The sequence below is a fragment of the Electrona antarctica genome, assembly GCF_951216825.1.
Source record: "Electrona antarctica genome assembly, chromosome: 12".
Classification (NCBI taxonomy): domain Eukaryota; kingdom Metazoa; phylum Chordata; class Actinopteri; order Myctophiformes; family Myctophidae; genus Electrona; species Electrona antarctica.
The window spans coordinates 49,083,786-49,099,432 of NC_136793.1; the positions used below are offsets into that span (position 1 = coordinate 49,083,786).

At 43.2% G+C, this 15,647-nt stretch overlaps 1 protein-coding gene across 4 annotated transcripts in view; it reads right to left on the reverse strand.

Annotated features, from left to right (window-relative positions):
* Nucleotides 1-13,623, reverse strand: part of tcf7l1b (transcription factor 7 like 1b) — a 42,378-nt gene extending 28,755 nt beyond the window's left edge. For all 4 annotated transcript variants that reach the window (XM_079516672.1, XM_079516671.1, XM_079516670.1 and 1 more), the window contains exons 1-3: nt 12,640-13,623; nt 12,450-12,522; nt 12,207-12,334 (exon numbers count right to left, since the gene is read on the reverse strand). In XM_079516672.1, the coding sequence (XP_079372798.1) occupies nt 12,207-12,334; nt 12,450-12,522; nt 12,640-12,825 (387 nt within the window). In that variant the 5' untranslated portion in view covers nt 12,826-13,623. The remainder of the gene's footprint in view (nt 1-12,206; nt 12,335-12,449; nt 12,523-12,639) is intronic.
* Between the last annotated feature and the right edge of the window lie 2,024 nt (nt 13,624-15,647).

Genomic DNA, 15,647 nt, shown 5'->3' on the forward strand with positions numbered 1-15,647 from the left:
CCCAAGGGAAATCCACACTATAAACAAATGCTTTTGTGAACTCAGAAGTGGAGTCAGAGGTTTGCTATGATGAGATCAATTGTAAGCGCTGGGAGCTATTAAAATCTCATTGTTGCCAGTTCTCCAATTCTAGCAAACCACTTGCCTAGTCAGTCAGACATCAAAATAAAGGGCTTTTCAGTAACGCAAGGTCTTGTTTCGAGAACTAAAACATTTGACATGTTTGCTTCAGACAAGGGGATTACACTTGTCTGATTACATATCACAACTCAGTTGTGATATGAATCTCACTGTTTGTAACAGAGGATCTTGTTGAATCCACAAATCCATTTTTAAGTAGTTAACAGTTCAGCTTCAGCGCTTAAAAGGAACAACATCCTCCTTTGTTTTTCTCCAAAATTAGCAAAGCGTATTGTCACAGGGGGTTGAAAGGTCTGGGGGGGGAAGGAGATGACGTATTTTTCATAATCGGACACACTTGCAACAGCCATTGGCTGTATTCAAGAGGATTCGGTTTCATAATGCATACTGGAATTCAGCGCTGGGTCATGATTGCATGATATAATGTAGGTTTACCTACAAATACAGTGGTGCACTTTCAACATTTAAAAACCCTCGCTTATTTTTGCCTCAAACTCACAATTTTGTGTAGGATTTTGAAACGTCCATAGAACGTCCATTTCAGGAGGAGGGACACACACAAAGCAAGACGAGGCTGGGTCACAGGGTCCCCCTACCTCTTCAAGGTTCACCAGGTCTCTTGAAAGCAAAACAATAGAGTGGCAAACATATGCAAGGAACCCTCACCTTCCTGAGAACAGAGTAACCTCCTTTTCTCAATCAATATTGGACCAAATTGAATTTGTGCATTTTACGAGCTGGTTTGGCCGTCCAAAGATGGTTACAAATATCTTTATAGCATTAATTACGCCATTATAAACTCAAGGCTGGATGTGGTATTAAAAAAATGCATTCCGTTTCCACTATTACTATCTTCCAATCTCAATACATTGTGATGAGAAGGGCAAGGTGATTATGATCAGGGGCTGGTGCAAATATCAGATTTCCAGGGACGGAGTTTAGGAGAGGCCCCTACCAATTACACAGTATTCAGGAATGCAGAATCTGAACCACAGAAAGAGCCATGGACAAAGGCTCATGGCTATCCCATTTTGGATGTATAAGTATATGGCTTATGGTGTGTCACAGAAAAACGTTTATGAACAACAGCATAAAAATAGTTTCCGTAAAGCCTGTTTGTCTCCGTAAAGACAAATATGTGCCACAACGCAATGAACTTTACTGAATCCAAACTGCACACTTCTGCAAACAATTAGTGATGACCCAAGCACTGTAAGCTGTGTTACAGAGAGAGAGAGAGAGAGAGAGAGAGAGAGAGAGAGAGGGAGAGAGAGAGAGACTAAGAGAGGGGGGGGAGAATTCTTGTGAAGGAAAGAAGGGGGAGTGACAGAGAAAAGGGAGAGGGGAACTTGTGCACAATTACAGCAGGGATTTATAGCCTGAGAAACAATTTATAAATCACAGCGCCTAAGCTAATGTGCTCCAGATTGTTCTCCATGCAGCTGCAATTTTGGTCTGCGTGAAACGGCATAATAAACCTGGCTGGAGGACATGTTTGGGTGGTGGCGGGGCGGAGAGAGACGCTGAGATTGTGGGTGGGGGCTTCGGAAGGCAAGGCCCTGAGTTTGCAAACTTTTGGAGGTGTTCTGGACAAAGAGACTGAGGGAACGTGTTTTTTTTAAGGGCCCGTGTGAGATCTTGCAGAGGTGCAAGACAGAATTGTCGATCTGGTCAGACATGTGAGAATGTCTTCGCACAAGCATCACAAATAGGACCTCTCAAATAATGCAAACAATATCAATGAGAAGGGTTTTTTTTTTACATAGTGGAAAGCCAACTTGCACACTCTAACAACACAACAAACTGCCGTTGCACTAATTCCTATTTTTTATTATTTTTGGCATGGGACACAGTTGTACAATTATATGAATCAGGGTTCAGAGTCAGACACAAATTTATACTTCATTCCACAGCTTTGTCATACAGCAATTTAAAGTGGAAAAAGTGTACTCCGGTAGTTCCATTGAAAATAGGCCATGTCACTTCCAACACTTGTCGGAAGTGGCTACATACAAATTGTCTGTAAGCCTCTAAGCTAGCATTATTAACTATGCATCCCTGACAAAGGCATCACTGACAGCTTAGGCGAGATGAATTTTATGCAGCCGATTATGATAAGAAAATTCGAAACGTTGAAAATTAATCCCCTTATTGACGCCGTAGGCCGTTTGGAAGAGGGGATCAGGTCTGTAGGACTGGTGTGGACGAGGGGATCGGATATGCCTATAGGGAAGACCGGGCTTTGGTGGCCACTCAGCCAACTGGCCCCGAACCTTGACCCCTAACCCTTCACCCTGGGGGGCAAACAAAGCTCTGAGTGACATCTGAAACTAGACACTCTATGGGGAGAGAGTGTCTGGACAGGACTCAAATGACCCATTAACTCTGCAGAAAAGATTTATGGGGATTTATTTAATTCTCCTCTTCAAACTCTCCAAATGAAGATACGGCTCTTATCACACACAATCCAGCAACGCTACTAATTAGAGTCCTATATATAATTTAATCTTGTTTACTTGCCAATATCTCCATGAATTAAAAAAAAAAACATTCTGTAATCCACAGCCCTGAACAGCTTCATTCATACGAGTGTTAACAGTTAATAAAAAGAAAGTATCAAAATGAATTCTGGAAAATGAAAGCAACATGAACACTAAGAGACTTACTGGTGCATGTTCACCATCCTTTGAAGGAATCCATAGAATGGATTACGTAAAAACGGGCCCTTGGCATTAGCATATTGTAAACAAAAACAAGAGAGAGAAAAAGTTGATGGCAAATGTGGCAATGGTGAATGTGAGCCTTCATCTCCAGAACGCTGAAAGCCACTGTAGTATTTAAATCAGGCAAGGAGGGAGGAAGACGGGGCTGAGCATTCTGTAGCTCAGCTGTGAGGCTCTAAGCCGTTGCCCTAGGGTCTTTGTCCTGCCTTTCAGGGCAAGTCTGAGGTAGTCAAAGACCCTATTCATGACCGGCGCTCCCCCTGCCAACACACCCATACAGCCCCAGTCAAGTCAGCCGAGAGCTATAGAGCCTTCCCATTTCACACGAGAATCAGACCTGCCCCTAAAGCCTGCTTCAGGGATTTCCAATAGCCAGCCCTCCAGCCCATGTACAAATCAAACAAAAGGGCTCCTTGGCCTACTCCATGTCATATAGGGCCGATTAGACCTTTTTTCCCCCCAAATGTAGCTACTCTGAATTTGAAGCAAATAAGTCAGTCACATTTGTAGGGATTTGGTATCCAGCCATGTAAATGGATGAGGGATTATGTCAGTGGAGGTGCAGGACCCCCCCCCCCCCCCCCCCCCCACACACACACCCATATATACAGAGGAAGATCCACCATATACCAGTACATACCGGGCCGGCAGTGTTTTAAAACAAGATGTCCTAGAAGAAATCTTTTGTATTTTGTGTAGTAAACAATATCGCTTTGGACAATGCGTTGAGTCAACAATAGGCATACGTTTCCAACTCAAAACCAACAAAAGAAAAAAAACTGGAAGACATCCAATTCACCTCTGTGTCAGTCGGTGCATCAACAAGGGGGGGAAACAAAAAATAAACCTAAATAAACCAAAACATCGATCCTATCAATAATTTAGGGAAGCCACAGGGGAATCCCACACTAATGAAATGAAAGAATATCCATGTCTGAGGAAAAATAAAACTACTGTCCAAAAACTATTGCCCTTTCCCCCCCAGTTCTTCTAACAGGATCCACAAGTGTGGCTGGAGAGATAAGGAGGCTACACATTTAAGATGACTTGTGTCTTTGCTCTGGCTTTAATCAAATTCGACACGCTGCAGAACACTGTGAGTCATTAACAAGTACAATTGGTTTACTGGGGTTACTGGAGGTAGCAAAGGGCACCCAAAGGCAAAGTCATTATCAGTGTCAGCCAGGACAACAGCTCCAACAACTCAACTAAAGAAGGGTAAACTTGGAAGAGTTGTTTCGATCCTGCCTGGTTGTCATAAGCACTACTGGGACTAAGCATACAGACAAAAGGCGTATTGTTGAAATGCATGTACACTGCACATATATTATTATCCCAGGAACATTTTCCCAAATCCTGCTTCATCCCCTGACCTTTTCAACTCGATGCTTTCGACTTGCACCCCTGGAGCACTGTTAGACAAACCTCATAAAAGTGATCATATGGAAATATGTGGTGTGCTTCTACATACTCATAAAACCGGGAAACATCCACATACCTCCCTATAGGACCTGTGTTCCTTCTAAATCATGGCAATGTAATAATTACAGCAATACATTTTAGCTACTTGCGGTTTTAAATCAAGAGTTGAGACGGAGTAGCACGTCAGTTTCAACTTAACATTTTGATCGTGTACATGTTTTTTTACAATCTTAGCCCGTTTGGATACTACAGTAGATGTACAGGAAAGTGAGGGCGGAGAGAGCTAGGGGGAAGGACATGCAACGCAGCTAGAATTGGACCAGGGACATTGCGATTTTGTGCTCATCACGCTATCTGGTCAGTACACTGGCACGCCCTGTGACCGTGAGTGTTAACGTTCAGTGTCACTTGGGTGGGGGGTGTTTCATCAGGGAGCGGAAGGTTGATCCATGCAGCCGATCACAAGGAGTACGTATACTGTAGGTTGCAACTGAGAGTGTGTGCAGGTGCAACGCGTTGACTTGACACCCGTCTACCAAAGAGGCCTTGAGCTGCTGAATCAGCAGTCCAAAACTCACTGTACCGTTACGGGGGACGTGCTCGGTGGGAAGCAGCCCAACTGATTTATAACTCCCGGCCAGAAGAACAGCTGCTCTGCTCACTGTCAAGTCAACTAACCTCATCCTTGGACTTGATATCCATCCACTGCTTTATTTAGTACACCTCGGACGTCTCCGAAAAGCCTCGCTGATACTACACGTATACGACATGGCCTTTGGCAAAACACACGCACACCGGTTTGACCGCTTAAAATGTAAGAGCCCAGAGAAAGCCTTTCCCTCGGCCTATGTGTGAACTTCAAGTGAAACCTGATAAAAATCTGAGTGTTGCTGATACTACATGTGCATGATCTGATAGCCTCCTCCCGCTGCTGGCTGATTGGGCTGTGGCTGTGAGGGAAACGGCAGCAAAGCATTGTGGTCCGGCGTGGCGGAGTAGCCCTAGCTGCTCTGTGGGAGACAGAATCCCTCAGATAAGTTAGAGCCGCAAGGTCTGGAAGCCAGCCTACCTCAGGATAACAGGCAAAGGGATAGCAAGACCCATATCTGCCCCAGTTTATGTCCTCCCCCCCCCACACACACACACACACACACACACACACACACACACACACACACACACACACACACACACACACACACACACACACACACACACACACACACACACACACACACACACACACACACACACACATCATCTCATCAACAATCTCTATTCTTTCCCTGCTTTCTCTCTCTCTATCTATCTCTCACTCTCCTGCTGCCTGTGTTGCTTAAACTGAAAACAGCTGTTTGGAATACCAGACTGATGAAACCCTATTTAGATTTTTTTTCTCTCTTCCTGCTGTACAATCAAGTTTTATTAGCACAGAGTGAAGAGTTTAAGGTACAATTATGGAGGGCAAACATTTCTTTATATGAAATAAACAATGAGGGTTGCGGCCATGTTGTGGCTACTTATTATACTTGGGGGCAGCCTTATAGCAGCATGTACCAACACTAACCTCCCCCCCCTCACACACACACACATACGCATACACTCGTACACACACACACGTGCACACTCATCAATCAAACAAGAGTCCAGATCACCTGGGAGTGAGGCTGATTAACCCCCGACCCCCCTGATAAAACCAGAGAGACTGTTTCCCTCGTTCTCCATGGCTCTACCATTATACCACGGAGCAGACATTACTGAGCTGGTATTCACATGACACTTGATACATGCATATACTCCCCCCCTACACACACACACACACACACACACACACACACACACACACACACACACACACACACACACACACACACACACACACACACACACACACACACACACGCACACACACACACGCACACACACACGCACACTGTACACCTCCGTCCATCACTTATTTTCATGACAATCTGTGCTTTCACTTTTGATGATTATCACCTGTCTGACATCGAGGGGAAATTCTATTTTTTGGTGGTGGAAACTACACTTATAGTCACGGTCTTGACAGTGAAGTTGAGCAGTTTTCGATTGCTGCAAGTCTAACTCCTGTAACTCTCTGAGCCCTGTGACAGCCCGTCCCAAGCATATGACAGAAAAGAGAGCATCCAAAATGAGAGGACTGCATTCATTAGAAATACGCTAACAATATGAAGTGTGCGGATATGAGTAGAAAATGACAATATGCATAAAAAAGTGATTCTCTTCGATAATTGACTGCGAGTGAATGAGCACACGGGACCAGGTGTATTCCGGCTCATCTCCATTGTCAGGACGTTGTCACAACACCTTCTCAAAAAGTGCCCTTAAAAATGACACATTCCTACTAAGGAAAAGCACACACTGTACAATGCATACTGTAAACCAACTCAGGTATATACGAAACATATCTTTGAGTTAGGGAAAAGCAGTGTACCAGATCTCAAACTGCATAGTAGCACCGGCCAAAACATAACGAACGAGAAAAACACATAAATTGATAAAAAACACATTTGCACACATATTCATCTTGGCACATCAAAGGGATTCATTGATGTCACTGAACGCAGGGAGTCTGCATGCGGCTGGAGAGAGGGGAGAGGGGTGGTTATCCTTGCCTCAAAGGGTGCTGAGATGCTCCTGATGGGCCCTGCTCTTGAGAAGCCAGAGAGTGCTATAAACAGAATATCTAATGTCGAGCGGGAGGGGTGGGTAGGTACTCTAGCACTAGCAGGCTACGGGGTGGCGAGAGGAACCGACGCCAGCTCACGCTTTCCACAGAGACCGGAGCAGAGAGGGGGTGGGAGGGAGGGAGGGATAGAGAGACAGGGACTGACACCATTTCACACAAGTTCTACACAAGTGCAGTTAGGAAAGGGAACATGTAGCTCGCTCCCCAAGTCTGAGGTCTGAAATGCAAAAGCCCTACACACCACGATCCTCCTATACAACACACAGGACAGGAACATCCTGAAAGTCCAACGTGCAACAGATACTGACGAGCATGTATTCTCTCTCCAACTATAACTTCTACTGACACATACTGTGGACCTGTGACAATTTTTCGTTCTTTTTTGTGTGTGTGTGTGGGGAAATTCTTTTGCTGAAGAAACACAAAACTCTGTAAAGCCGAAGATGCTAAACGTTAACACTTGCATTCATATTTTATGATGACACTATAATTGCATCAGGCACTGATGAGTTAATTGAATTGCTTTGATTTACGATTCGGTAATTAAAAACTGGTGACTGACCTTAATTCCACTCGCGTGATATGATATAGTAATTTTTCGGTTATACATCTGCGTAAACACACCAGCGATTTTGTAGTGTATGTGTATAACATGCAGTCAATCTGTTGTTAATGTGACGCAAAGAAATGAAACGTTAAATCCATGGTTGATGAAATATTTTAAAACAAACTACTCCATGATCAGTTTCCTCAAGTCTTAAAATAATTTAAAACGTATAAATAAATTACCCAGGAACAAGATGTACTGTACGCCAGCTCGGGTCTTTTGGAGACTGCCTCCAATCTTTACTTTTAATTGAACGTTGAGACTAAATTGATGTAGATGTTTGTTTGCCTTTAAAGGGGGAGGGGGGGGAAATCTTTTCAAAAATATAAACTTAGTCAAAAATGTTAGCTCTGTTGACACAGTCCTTGGTTAAAAAAATATTTGCAAGCCAACATTCAGGATTGCTCTCAGCAGTGGCATACAACACTGAGGGTTGTCAGAATGTAAGCTCCATACACTGTTCCCTCTGTTGCACAGAATCCACAGCCCCTCACCTGAAATCCACCCCCTACCACCCCCCATACACACAGACATGCTCACCAGTGCATGCACACAGACATACTTGCACACAACCATACACACGTGCGCAGTCTGCGCACACACACACAGCAGAGTAATGCCTTAAACTTAGTTGCGTGTGTGCACCGCACAACGAAAATAGCAGCTCTACAAGGTCTCAATGCGTCACAGCGAGACACGTTGTGAGTTTATAGATCTGCTATTTTCGGTGTGCGACACCCATGCGCAACTGAGTATATATCTCGGGCTTAAGTGGAAAAGCCAAGTGAGTAACCTGATGAAAAGATACCTCCACACAAACACGGTTTGCTTATGCAGGGAGAGGCTCTTTTATTCAACAGGACAATGTCGCTGTTGACTTTTCTTTGTCTGCACATTTTTAAGCACCAAAAGCAACAGAAAGAACGGAGAAAAAAGACGTCAGAGAGGCATGCAACTGTAGTCTCCTAACATGTTCAGACTTATGCAGGCTTTCTATTCGAGGCTCAATCCCGAAAATTTTTCTATTCAACGACCATGCATGGGATTTTGAGAGTCCCCACTGTGTGTGTGTTTGATAAAGATATATTTGAGTGACTAACCTCCCTCTCACTTACTTGCCACATCTCACACACAAGAGACATTTCACTCTTTACTGATGATGATGTACTAGGAGAGTTATCTAGACTGCTGATGAGGCTGATAGAGGTGGTGTCAAGCAGTCTGTGCTCGGCAATTAAACCTTGCACTAATCCTGCGCTAGACGCAAGCGAGTGAAGAAAAAAAACCATATCAATGAATCTCTAGACCACACCTCAAAACAATGACTGGGATTTTGACAACTCTCAACGCAAGGGGGGGGGGGGGGACTCGCTGGCCCTCCACCACACACCAGGCAAAAGTCTGGTGGAACATCTTTCCAGGCATAAAACCTTCCTCCTCCTCCAGTCTCGATGGATTACAGCGGAATGTCAACTCAGAACAGGCTTTAAATCAGTTATGCTTGCCCCTCGGGGGAACTTTGTGCTGATCCCATCTAGGCCTGTCTCTCATTGCTCATGATAGGGGTTGCTACATCCACACTTAAAAAAAGTTATGTCTAAAACCATAACCAGCCATTGTAATTCTGCAGCGCACACTGCAGAATTGCAAAGTTGCGTTGACTGTTGAGCACAAGGCTTATTATAGAAACGACTGGAAAGGAACACTCAACGATGCTCTTTTTCATATTCATGGATAATGTCATATTATGTGTGTGTGTGTGTGTGTGTGTGTGTGTGTGTGTGTGTGTGTGTGTGTGTGTGTGTGTGTGTGTGTGTGTGTGTGTGTGTGTGTGTGTGTGTGTGTGTGTGTGTGTGTGTGTGTGTGTGTGTGTGTGTGTCACTCTGTCTGCTATTACCCAATACACTGTGCCATCATCAACAGAAGGTCATGAAACTTCCTACATTATGTCTTTAATTAACTCACTCAATATCTGATATGTGGTTAAGATTGGTGGCCAAAGTTCAAGGTCGACAATGATGAGCCATGTGGCTGAACTATGGACACCCCTAGATTCCCCTCGTTTTAGAGGAGGGAGTTGTAAACAGATTCAAGAGGGAGAGTACGAAAGCATGCATTCCTAAAGTTAGAAACCTTCTTTTCTGTCAGCCAATTAGGAGAGCCTGCAGATACACATACAGGGAGAGTGTACATATCACAGTAGAGCTCATTAGTTAAACTAACTGGTTGACCCAATGTTTACACAGGCTAGTGGCAAATAGTCCCTGCTAAATCCTACTGTCTCAGTATTTGCCGTTAAAAGCTTGCCACTGAACTCCAGTGATTTGTATGAACAAATATAGAAAATTCTTAGCATGACGCAGAAGAAAAATGAAATAAGAGTTCAATGTCTCATCATTGAAATTCGCAGCATTTCCAGTGAGGAGTGTGTTTACCTTGCTGCAACATGGCAAACACTCCAACAGCTTAAGATGCCTCAGTTTGGTATACATTCTAAAGTATGCCAGCCATTGTCTGCCTGCTTTCTTTTCTACCAGTGTGGTGATTGACATAGTAGGCACAGACTGGCCCGTTGACCTCATTCTCAATTCCTTCTTTAATATGGGGGCTTTAACCACCAGATTTTAAATCCTTAGTAATTATTAGTTACCTTGCAGTGAGCAATGAGAACAATCTTTTTGTCCTCATTCCAATGTTTGCTTTGCCGAAGACAAAAAAAACACATACATATAAGGAAGGAGGCAAAAGGATTTTAAATTCTATGAGTCACAGAGACAAAACAAAGTGACGACAAGATAAAGGCTTTCTGACATATTTAGGCACTTACTTCAGCCTATTAGTCTATTCCGTCAATAGTAAGAGTTGCCATAGTTTTCTGGGGGGGGGGGGGGGGGGGGGGACGACATCTGATCATTGCTGAAGGGAGATAAATAAATCAGCACGCCGCAATAATAATACAAAACACATTTCTATCATAGCATCACAAGTACGCTACTCACATTATTCCTACAAACTCTGGCGGTAAAAAAGAAAAGCAAACAAAAACAAATGACAGGTTCTCCACAGAGCCTTATGCAGCACCTAGTGTGAGAGGAGGAGAGTAGCCATTTAGTTAATGAGCCCCCCGATGGAGACCTCCAATGAAGCCATCAAGCCTGTTCAGAATAACAATGGTCAACTAACGCCTTTCTAATTGAATGGAAGGTACAGGGGAGGCAGGGGGGTGAGCTTGGAACAGTGAAAAGGAGATAGGGAGGGAGGGGGGGGTCTTTTCAGTCAAATGCATGCCCGGTCCTAACGAAAGCGCTTGTTTTTCTTTTTTTTCTCCCCTTCTTTTCGGAGGGCTGGGCTGGGGGCAGGTTTGGGGGGGATGGACATGCTCTGAGAAACAGAGTAATCCAGTATGGGTTATTTCAAGGAACTTTGAATATTCATGTCCTTCAAGTGCATTTTAGATGGCATCACATCACATAATGCAGGCCACGCATATACTATGCAAAACACCAATTTTACATATTTAAATGCGATAAAGATTCGATACTCTTGTATTAGCTATTAGCTGACCTAGTACGAGTATTTTCCCCCTCCCCTTTTCAAATGTTATTACAGTGACCTATGCACGGTGTCATGGTTAATTACTGTATAATACATGTCTACTTTGTCTAGTGTCCATCACCAGAGGTTCACTGTTCATACAAAATACATGTTCAAATGTGTGTTTACTGTATATGCCATGTCCAGAAAGCACTTCTACTTATTAAGTGCAACATTGTGTTAAAACATGGTAATTCAGCTGTTGGCTAGATGCATATCTATGGCTAGAACTAATCTCTTGCCTCACTTAAAACACCACAATTGATTTAATGGTCAACCAAACGGCAATAAATTCCAACAACTATACCAGTTTAAAACCCACCACAAACAACATCTGTATGGTTGCCATCCCTTGTCAAGTACAACTTAAGTACACTTAATACGTTTCACAACTGGCTCAGCTGATGTCATATACAATTCAATCCTTGTTGTGTGTGTAAAAGCATTAATATTACAACATGACTTCATGCAAACGCCTATTTTTCGACTTTTTACTGGCACTTGTAGCCTAGGCCTATGAAACAGGGCTCAGGCAGTTATCGGATGCTGATGCACTTGGAGGTGACTGACAACCAAACTGAACAAACTCCTCAACATTTAAGTTTGTGAACTAACGGGTGTCTTTAAATAATCAAAATGTCAACGTACTTAAGTAAGTGTAGGCTAGTCTGTAAGAAGTAGCATATTCTGTCAGACACAAACGGTCCCAAATAGGCTGCGACTTGCAATAAAATCAACACCACGTCACGTCAAGTGTGAAAACTTTGGGCTTCATGTGAACTTGTCAAAACAGAAGGGTGACAGGGGGAAACATCCCAAAGGAACAAAGAAGTAGTTAGTTACTCCTTGTGAGGCCACTCCGGGAAAATATGGCGGTCCGATACACTGCAGAAATAACTTTTTCAAAGCATGACTCTGCTTGGTTGTTTGACGGACGGAGGGAAGGGTTGTGGTGGAGAAAGTAACAATACTTTGTTTCACTTCTTCTTACCGTTCTTGCGCTGGGAGACAACGCGCCGTTGGGCAGGTATGGGCTGGACAGATCTGGGATCATTAGAAATGGGTAGCCAGGGTAGTGGGGGCTCTTGAAAAATCCACCATCTTGCTGTCTCCTTAGTGCTGTGTGTGACAAATAAAGCGAGGAAATGTCAAATGTCAGAACAACAACAACAATAATAATAAAGCGCCAGGAAAAACATGCAAACAAAAAACACTTTAACACTTTTTTTTTTACCTTCATGGAAGTAATCTCTGGCTTTCTCGTAACTTTCTATGTCGGGTCTGGTTTGGGGGCGCCTCTCAGCTTGCTGATAAGGAAAGGATACTACTAGTGAAAGTATTCAAACAGCAACATTTAGATAATATACAAGACCCTTATTGGTACAAAGTGTGCAAGCAACTATTTCTGCGCAAAACGCTCTTACCTCCGAATCCGACGAGCTGCTGTTATTTTCCGACTCGTTCACTAACGACGATTTCACATCATCCAAATCCCTTTCTGCCGACACGTTTTCGGATATTTTCTCATCTTGCTCCCCTTCGTCTTTGAAAGAAATCATCTCATCGTTCGCCCCCAAATCATCTCCACCGCCTCCGTTTAATTGTGGCATTTTGGGGGACAAGAAAGGGGGACACTAGCCTACTTATAGAAAAGTAAATAAACACACTGCGTCTAAGATCTATGACACTTTTATCAGCACGAAAGAAATTAGTCCAAATCGCTCTGACAGTCGATCCCTAAAACTAAAAAAAAACTTTGAAATCAATAGTGCATCTTTAAAGCTCCATGCTGACTTTTTTCTTCATATTTTCCAATTTTTCCATGACGAATCTTCTTCCAATAATCCACCGTGAAGTCCTCCACAAATTGTGGCGTGAGTTGTGCGCCGGATGCTGCAACTTAACTTCAGACAAAAAAGTTTTGTCTTCTGGTTGTTTGTCAACTTGTTGTAGCCTTGTGTTGTATATCTCCTTGTGACGAATGCGACGCGTTTCCCGGGAGAGCGACAATAATAATGAACTCTACTAGCGTCCAGGCGATTGATAGGTTGGTGAAGAATGACGCCCCGGTCACCTCCTGTTATCCATGTGTAAGAAACAATAGTTCAGACAAAAAGACAGCCAGGACAGGACGTCTTTACTGTAACAACCCACGGGGCGAACTAGCTGCAGTTTTCTTCTTGACTTCTGTCTGTCTGTCTGAGCACTGAGTCGATTGGTTTTTCTTTTCCCGAAGTTTTCAAGCAAACGTTTCACAATATCCCTACAAAGCGCGAAGCCCATACACGGCAAAAGATAGTAACAAACCAGTTGCAAACAAATATAATATATTAATAATAATGATTTTTTTTCAGCTAGAAGAAATAGCTGTTTCCCTCCACATTGCTGCCGGGGAATGCGCTCTAAACAACTTGGTTGTTCAAGTGGAAGAAAAGCGCAGCTTGTCCGTAGAGGAGGAGTTTGCACTGAAAACCGACACTTCATTCACCACCACCATGTAGATAAGCTATTCTTAACCCCCAAACGACCAACATACAGCCAGCCATGCTACCCAACATAACCATAAAACTAATTACAACTTCATCATCATACAGGAATAAGTGGTGGTATAGACAGAAAGGCTATTATGTCTTCATCTCATATAGAATACTTTTACAGACTACATAAACAAATAACCATTGCTTCATGGTGGATGCTTGTGTAATATTTTACACTCAATTTGGCTTATGGTGGTGTTAAAAGTAGGCAACATGTGCAGTGCTGAATTATTATTATTATTATTATTATTATTATTATTATTATTATTATTATTATTATTATTATTATTATCATCAGCTATATATCATTATTATGCTGATATTATGTTCCTGTTTATTGATATGAAGGTTGGCATTTATAACTTAAACTTAAACTTAAAAAATATATATCTATGAATCAAAATCATAACAGTTCTCAAAAACAGCCAGTGTAAATCATGAGATGAAACTTCTAAATATTAGTGTAAGAACCATTTGGCAGGGTGGTCTATTAGTCATTCAGGGTAGTAGAATCATGAATCATGCAGGCAGACAAAGGGAAGGGAACTTCACTTTCTTTGTTGCAAGAAGCAGAGGGACAAGCTTAGTAACTATCCAACTCACCCAAAGTTACGATTCAAAGGCAAAGCAAGAATGTGAAATACTTTATCCACACAGACACAGACTGCTGCCCGATTTACACTTCATCGTACACATGTGTATAAATCATCCCTATACAATGTATGGACAGGAGTTGTTTGACTTAATGCAGGTACGCCACAAGACATCACAACAAACACAACGGACAACAAGAAGGACGTGTATATATAGGCTATACGCATGAGTGCAAAATGACTTTTAAAAAAAAGTGTTACGTGAGAGACTGAGTGATTGAATTGTCCCTGTTGTGCACTGCCTCTACTACAGTGATGGCCATGTGGTGTTTCCTATTTAGTGTCTACCGCCGGCACCCATGTTGCCTTCAGCAGTGTTATAATGACAGGCCAGGCTTAGTGAGAAAGTCATAATTACACACTGCCATGTAAATTGTATGTCTGTGTGTGTCCTAAAACAATACACTGGGAAAGGCAAAGCCCTTCAGTGCTGGGGATAAGCATGGCCTGTTATAGCACGGTCATAGCAGGTTTGGCTTGGGTTGTAGCGAAAAACCATGCAATATAGCAGGTTGGATCCAGGCCTCCCACCTTGACAGGACAGCCCTGGCTCAGTGCCCCCCCCCCCCCCCCCCATAGACTGAAATACATGGCTGCATTGTTGACTCGAGGAATTGGGTTGGAGTCCTGATTCTGCACACACTCTCAAAAAGAGCTGAAGTCCATGTGACTTTCTTTGTTCGTGCCAAAAGAACTTGCCTGTAAAACTTTAGCAATTTTTGGAGGATGTGCATGCTTTAAAATGCAAGAGAGAGTAAAACTGCAATGCAAACTCTGAGATGGGCACAGAAATCAAGGTTTTTCCTCCTCATTTCCGCCAAAACATCTCCTGCCTTGTTACCTATTATTCTGAGTCTGTCTCTTAAGTTTTATCTCGCTTTCATACCCTGACTCTCACCTTTCTCAGCGAAACTCCTGTGGACTTCCGATTTCTCTTAGCTTCGGATGCAATTTGACAGGCTTCCCTCTGTTTGAGAGAGAGAGACTCATTGATGTTGTCGACCACGTGTCAGCAAGCTGAGGTTTGATTGACAATCCAGCAGTGTCTCCACGGGCCTCATTAGAACCCCACACCTCATGGGTGCATGTGCGTGTGTGTGTGTGTGTGTGTGTGTGTGTGTGTGTGTGGGTGTGTGTGTGTGTGTGTGTGTGTGTGTTAAGAGCTGTGGTTGCATACTCCATACTGTATCACTATGAATCGAATGCATGGTGGTCTTGGACAACGGGTTTTCTTTACGCGCA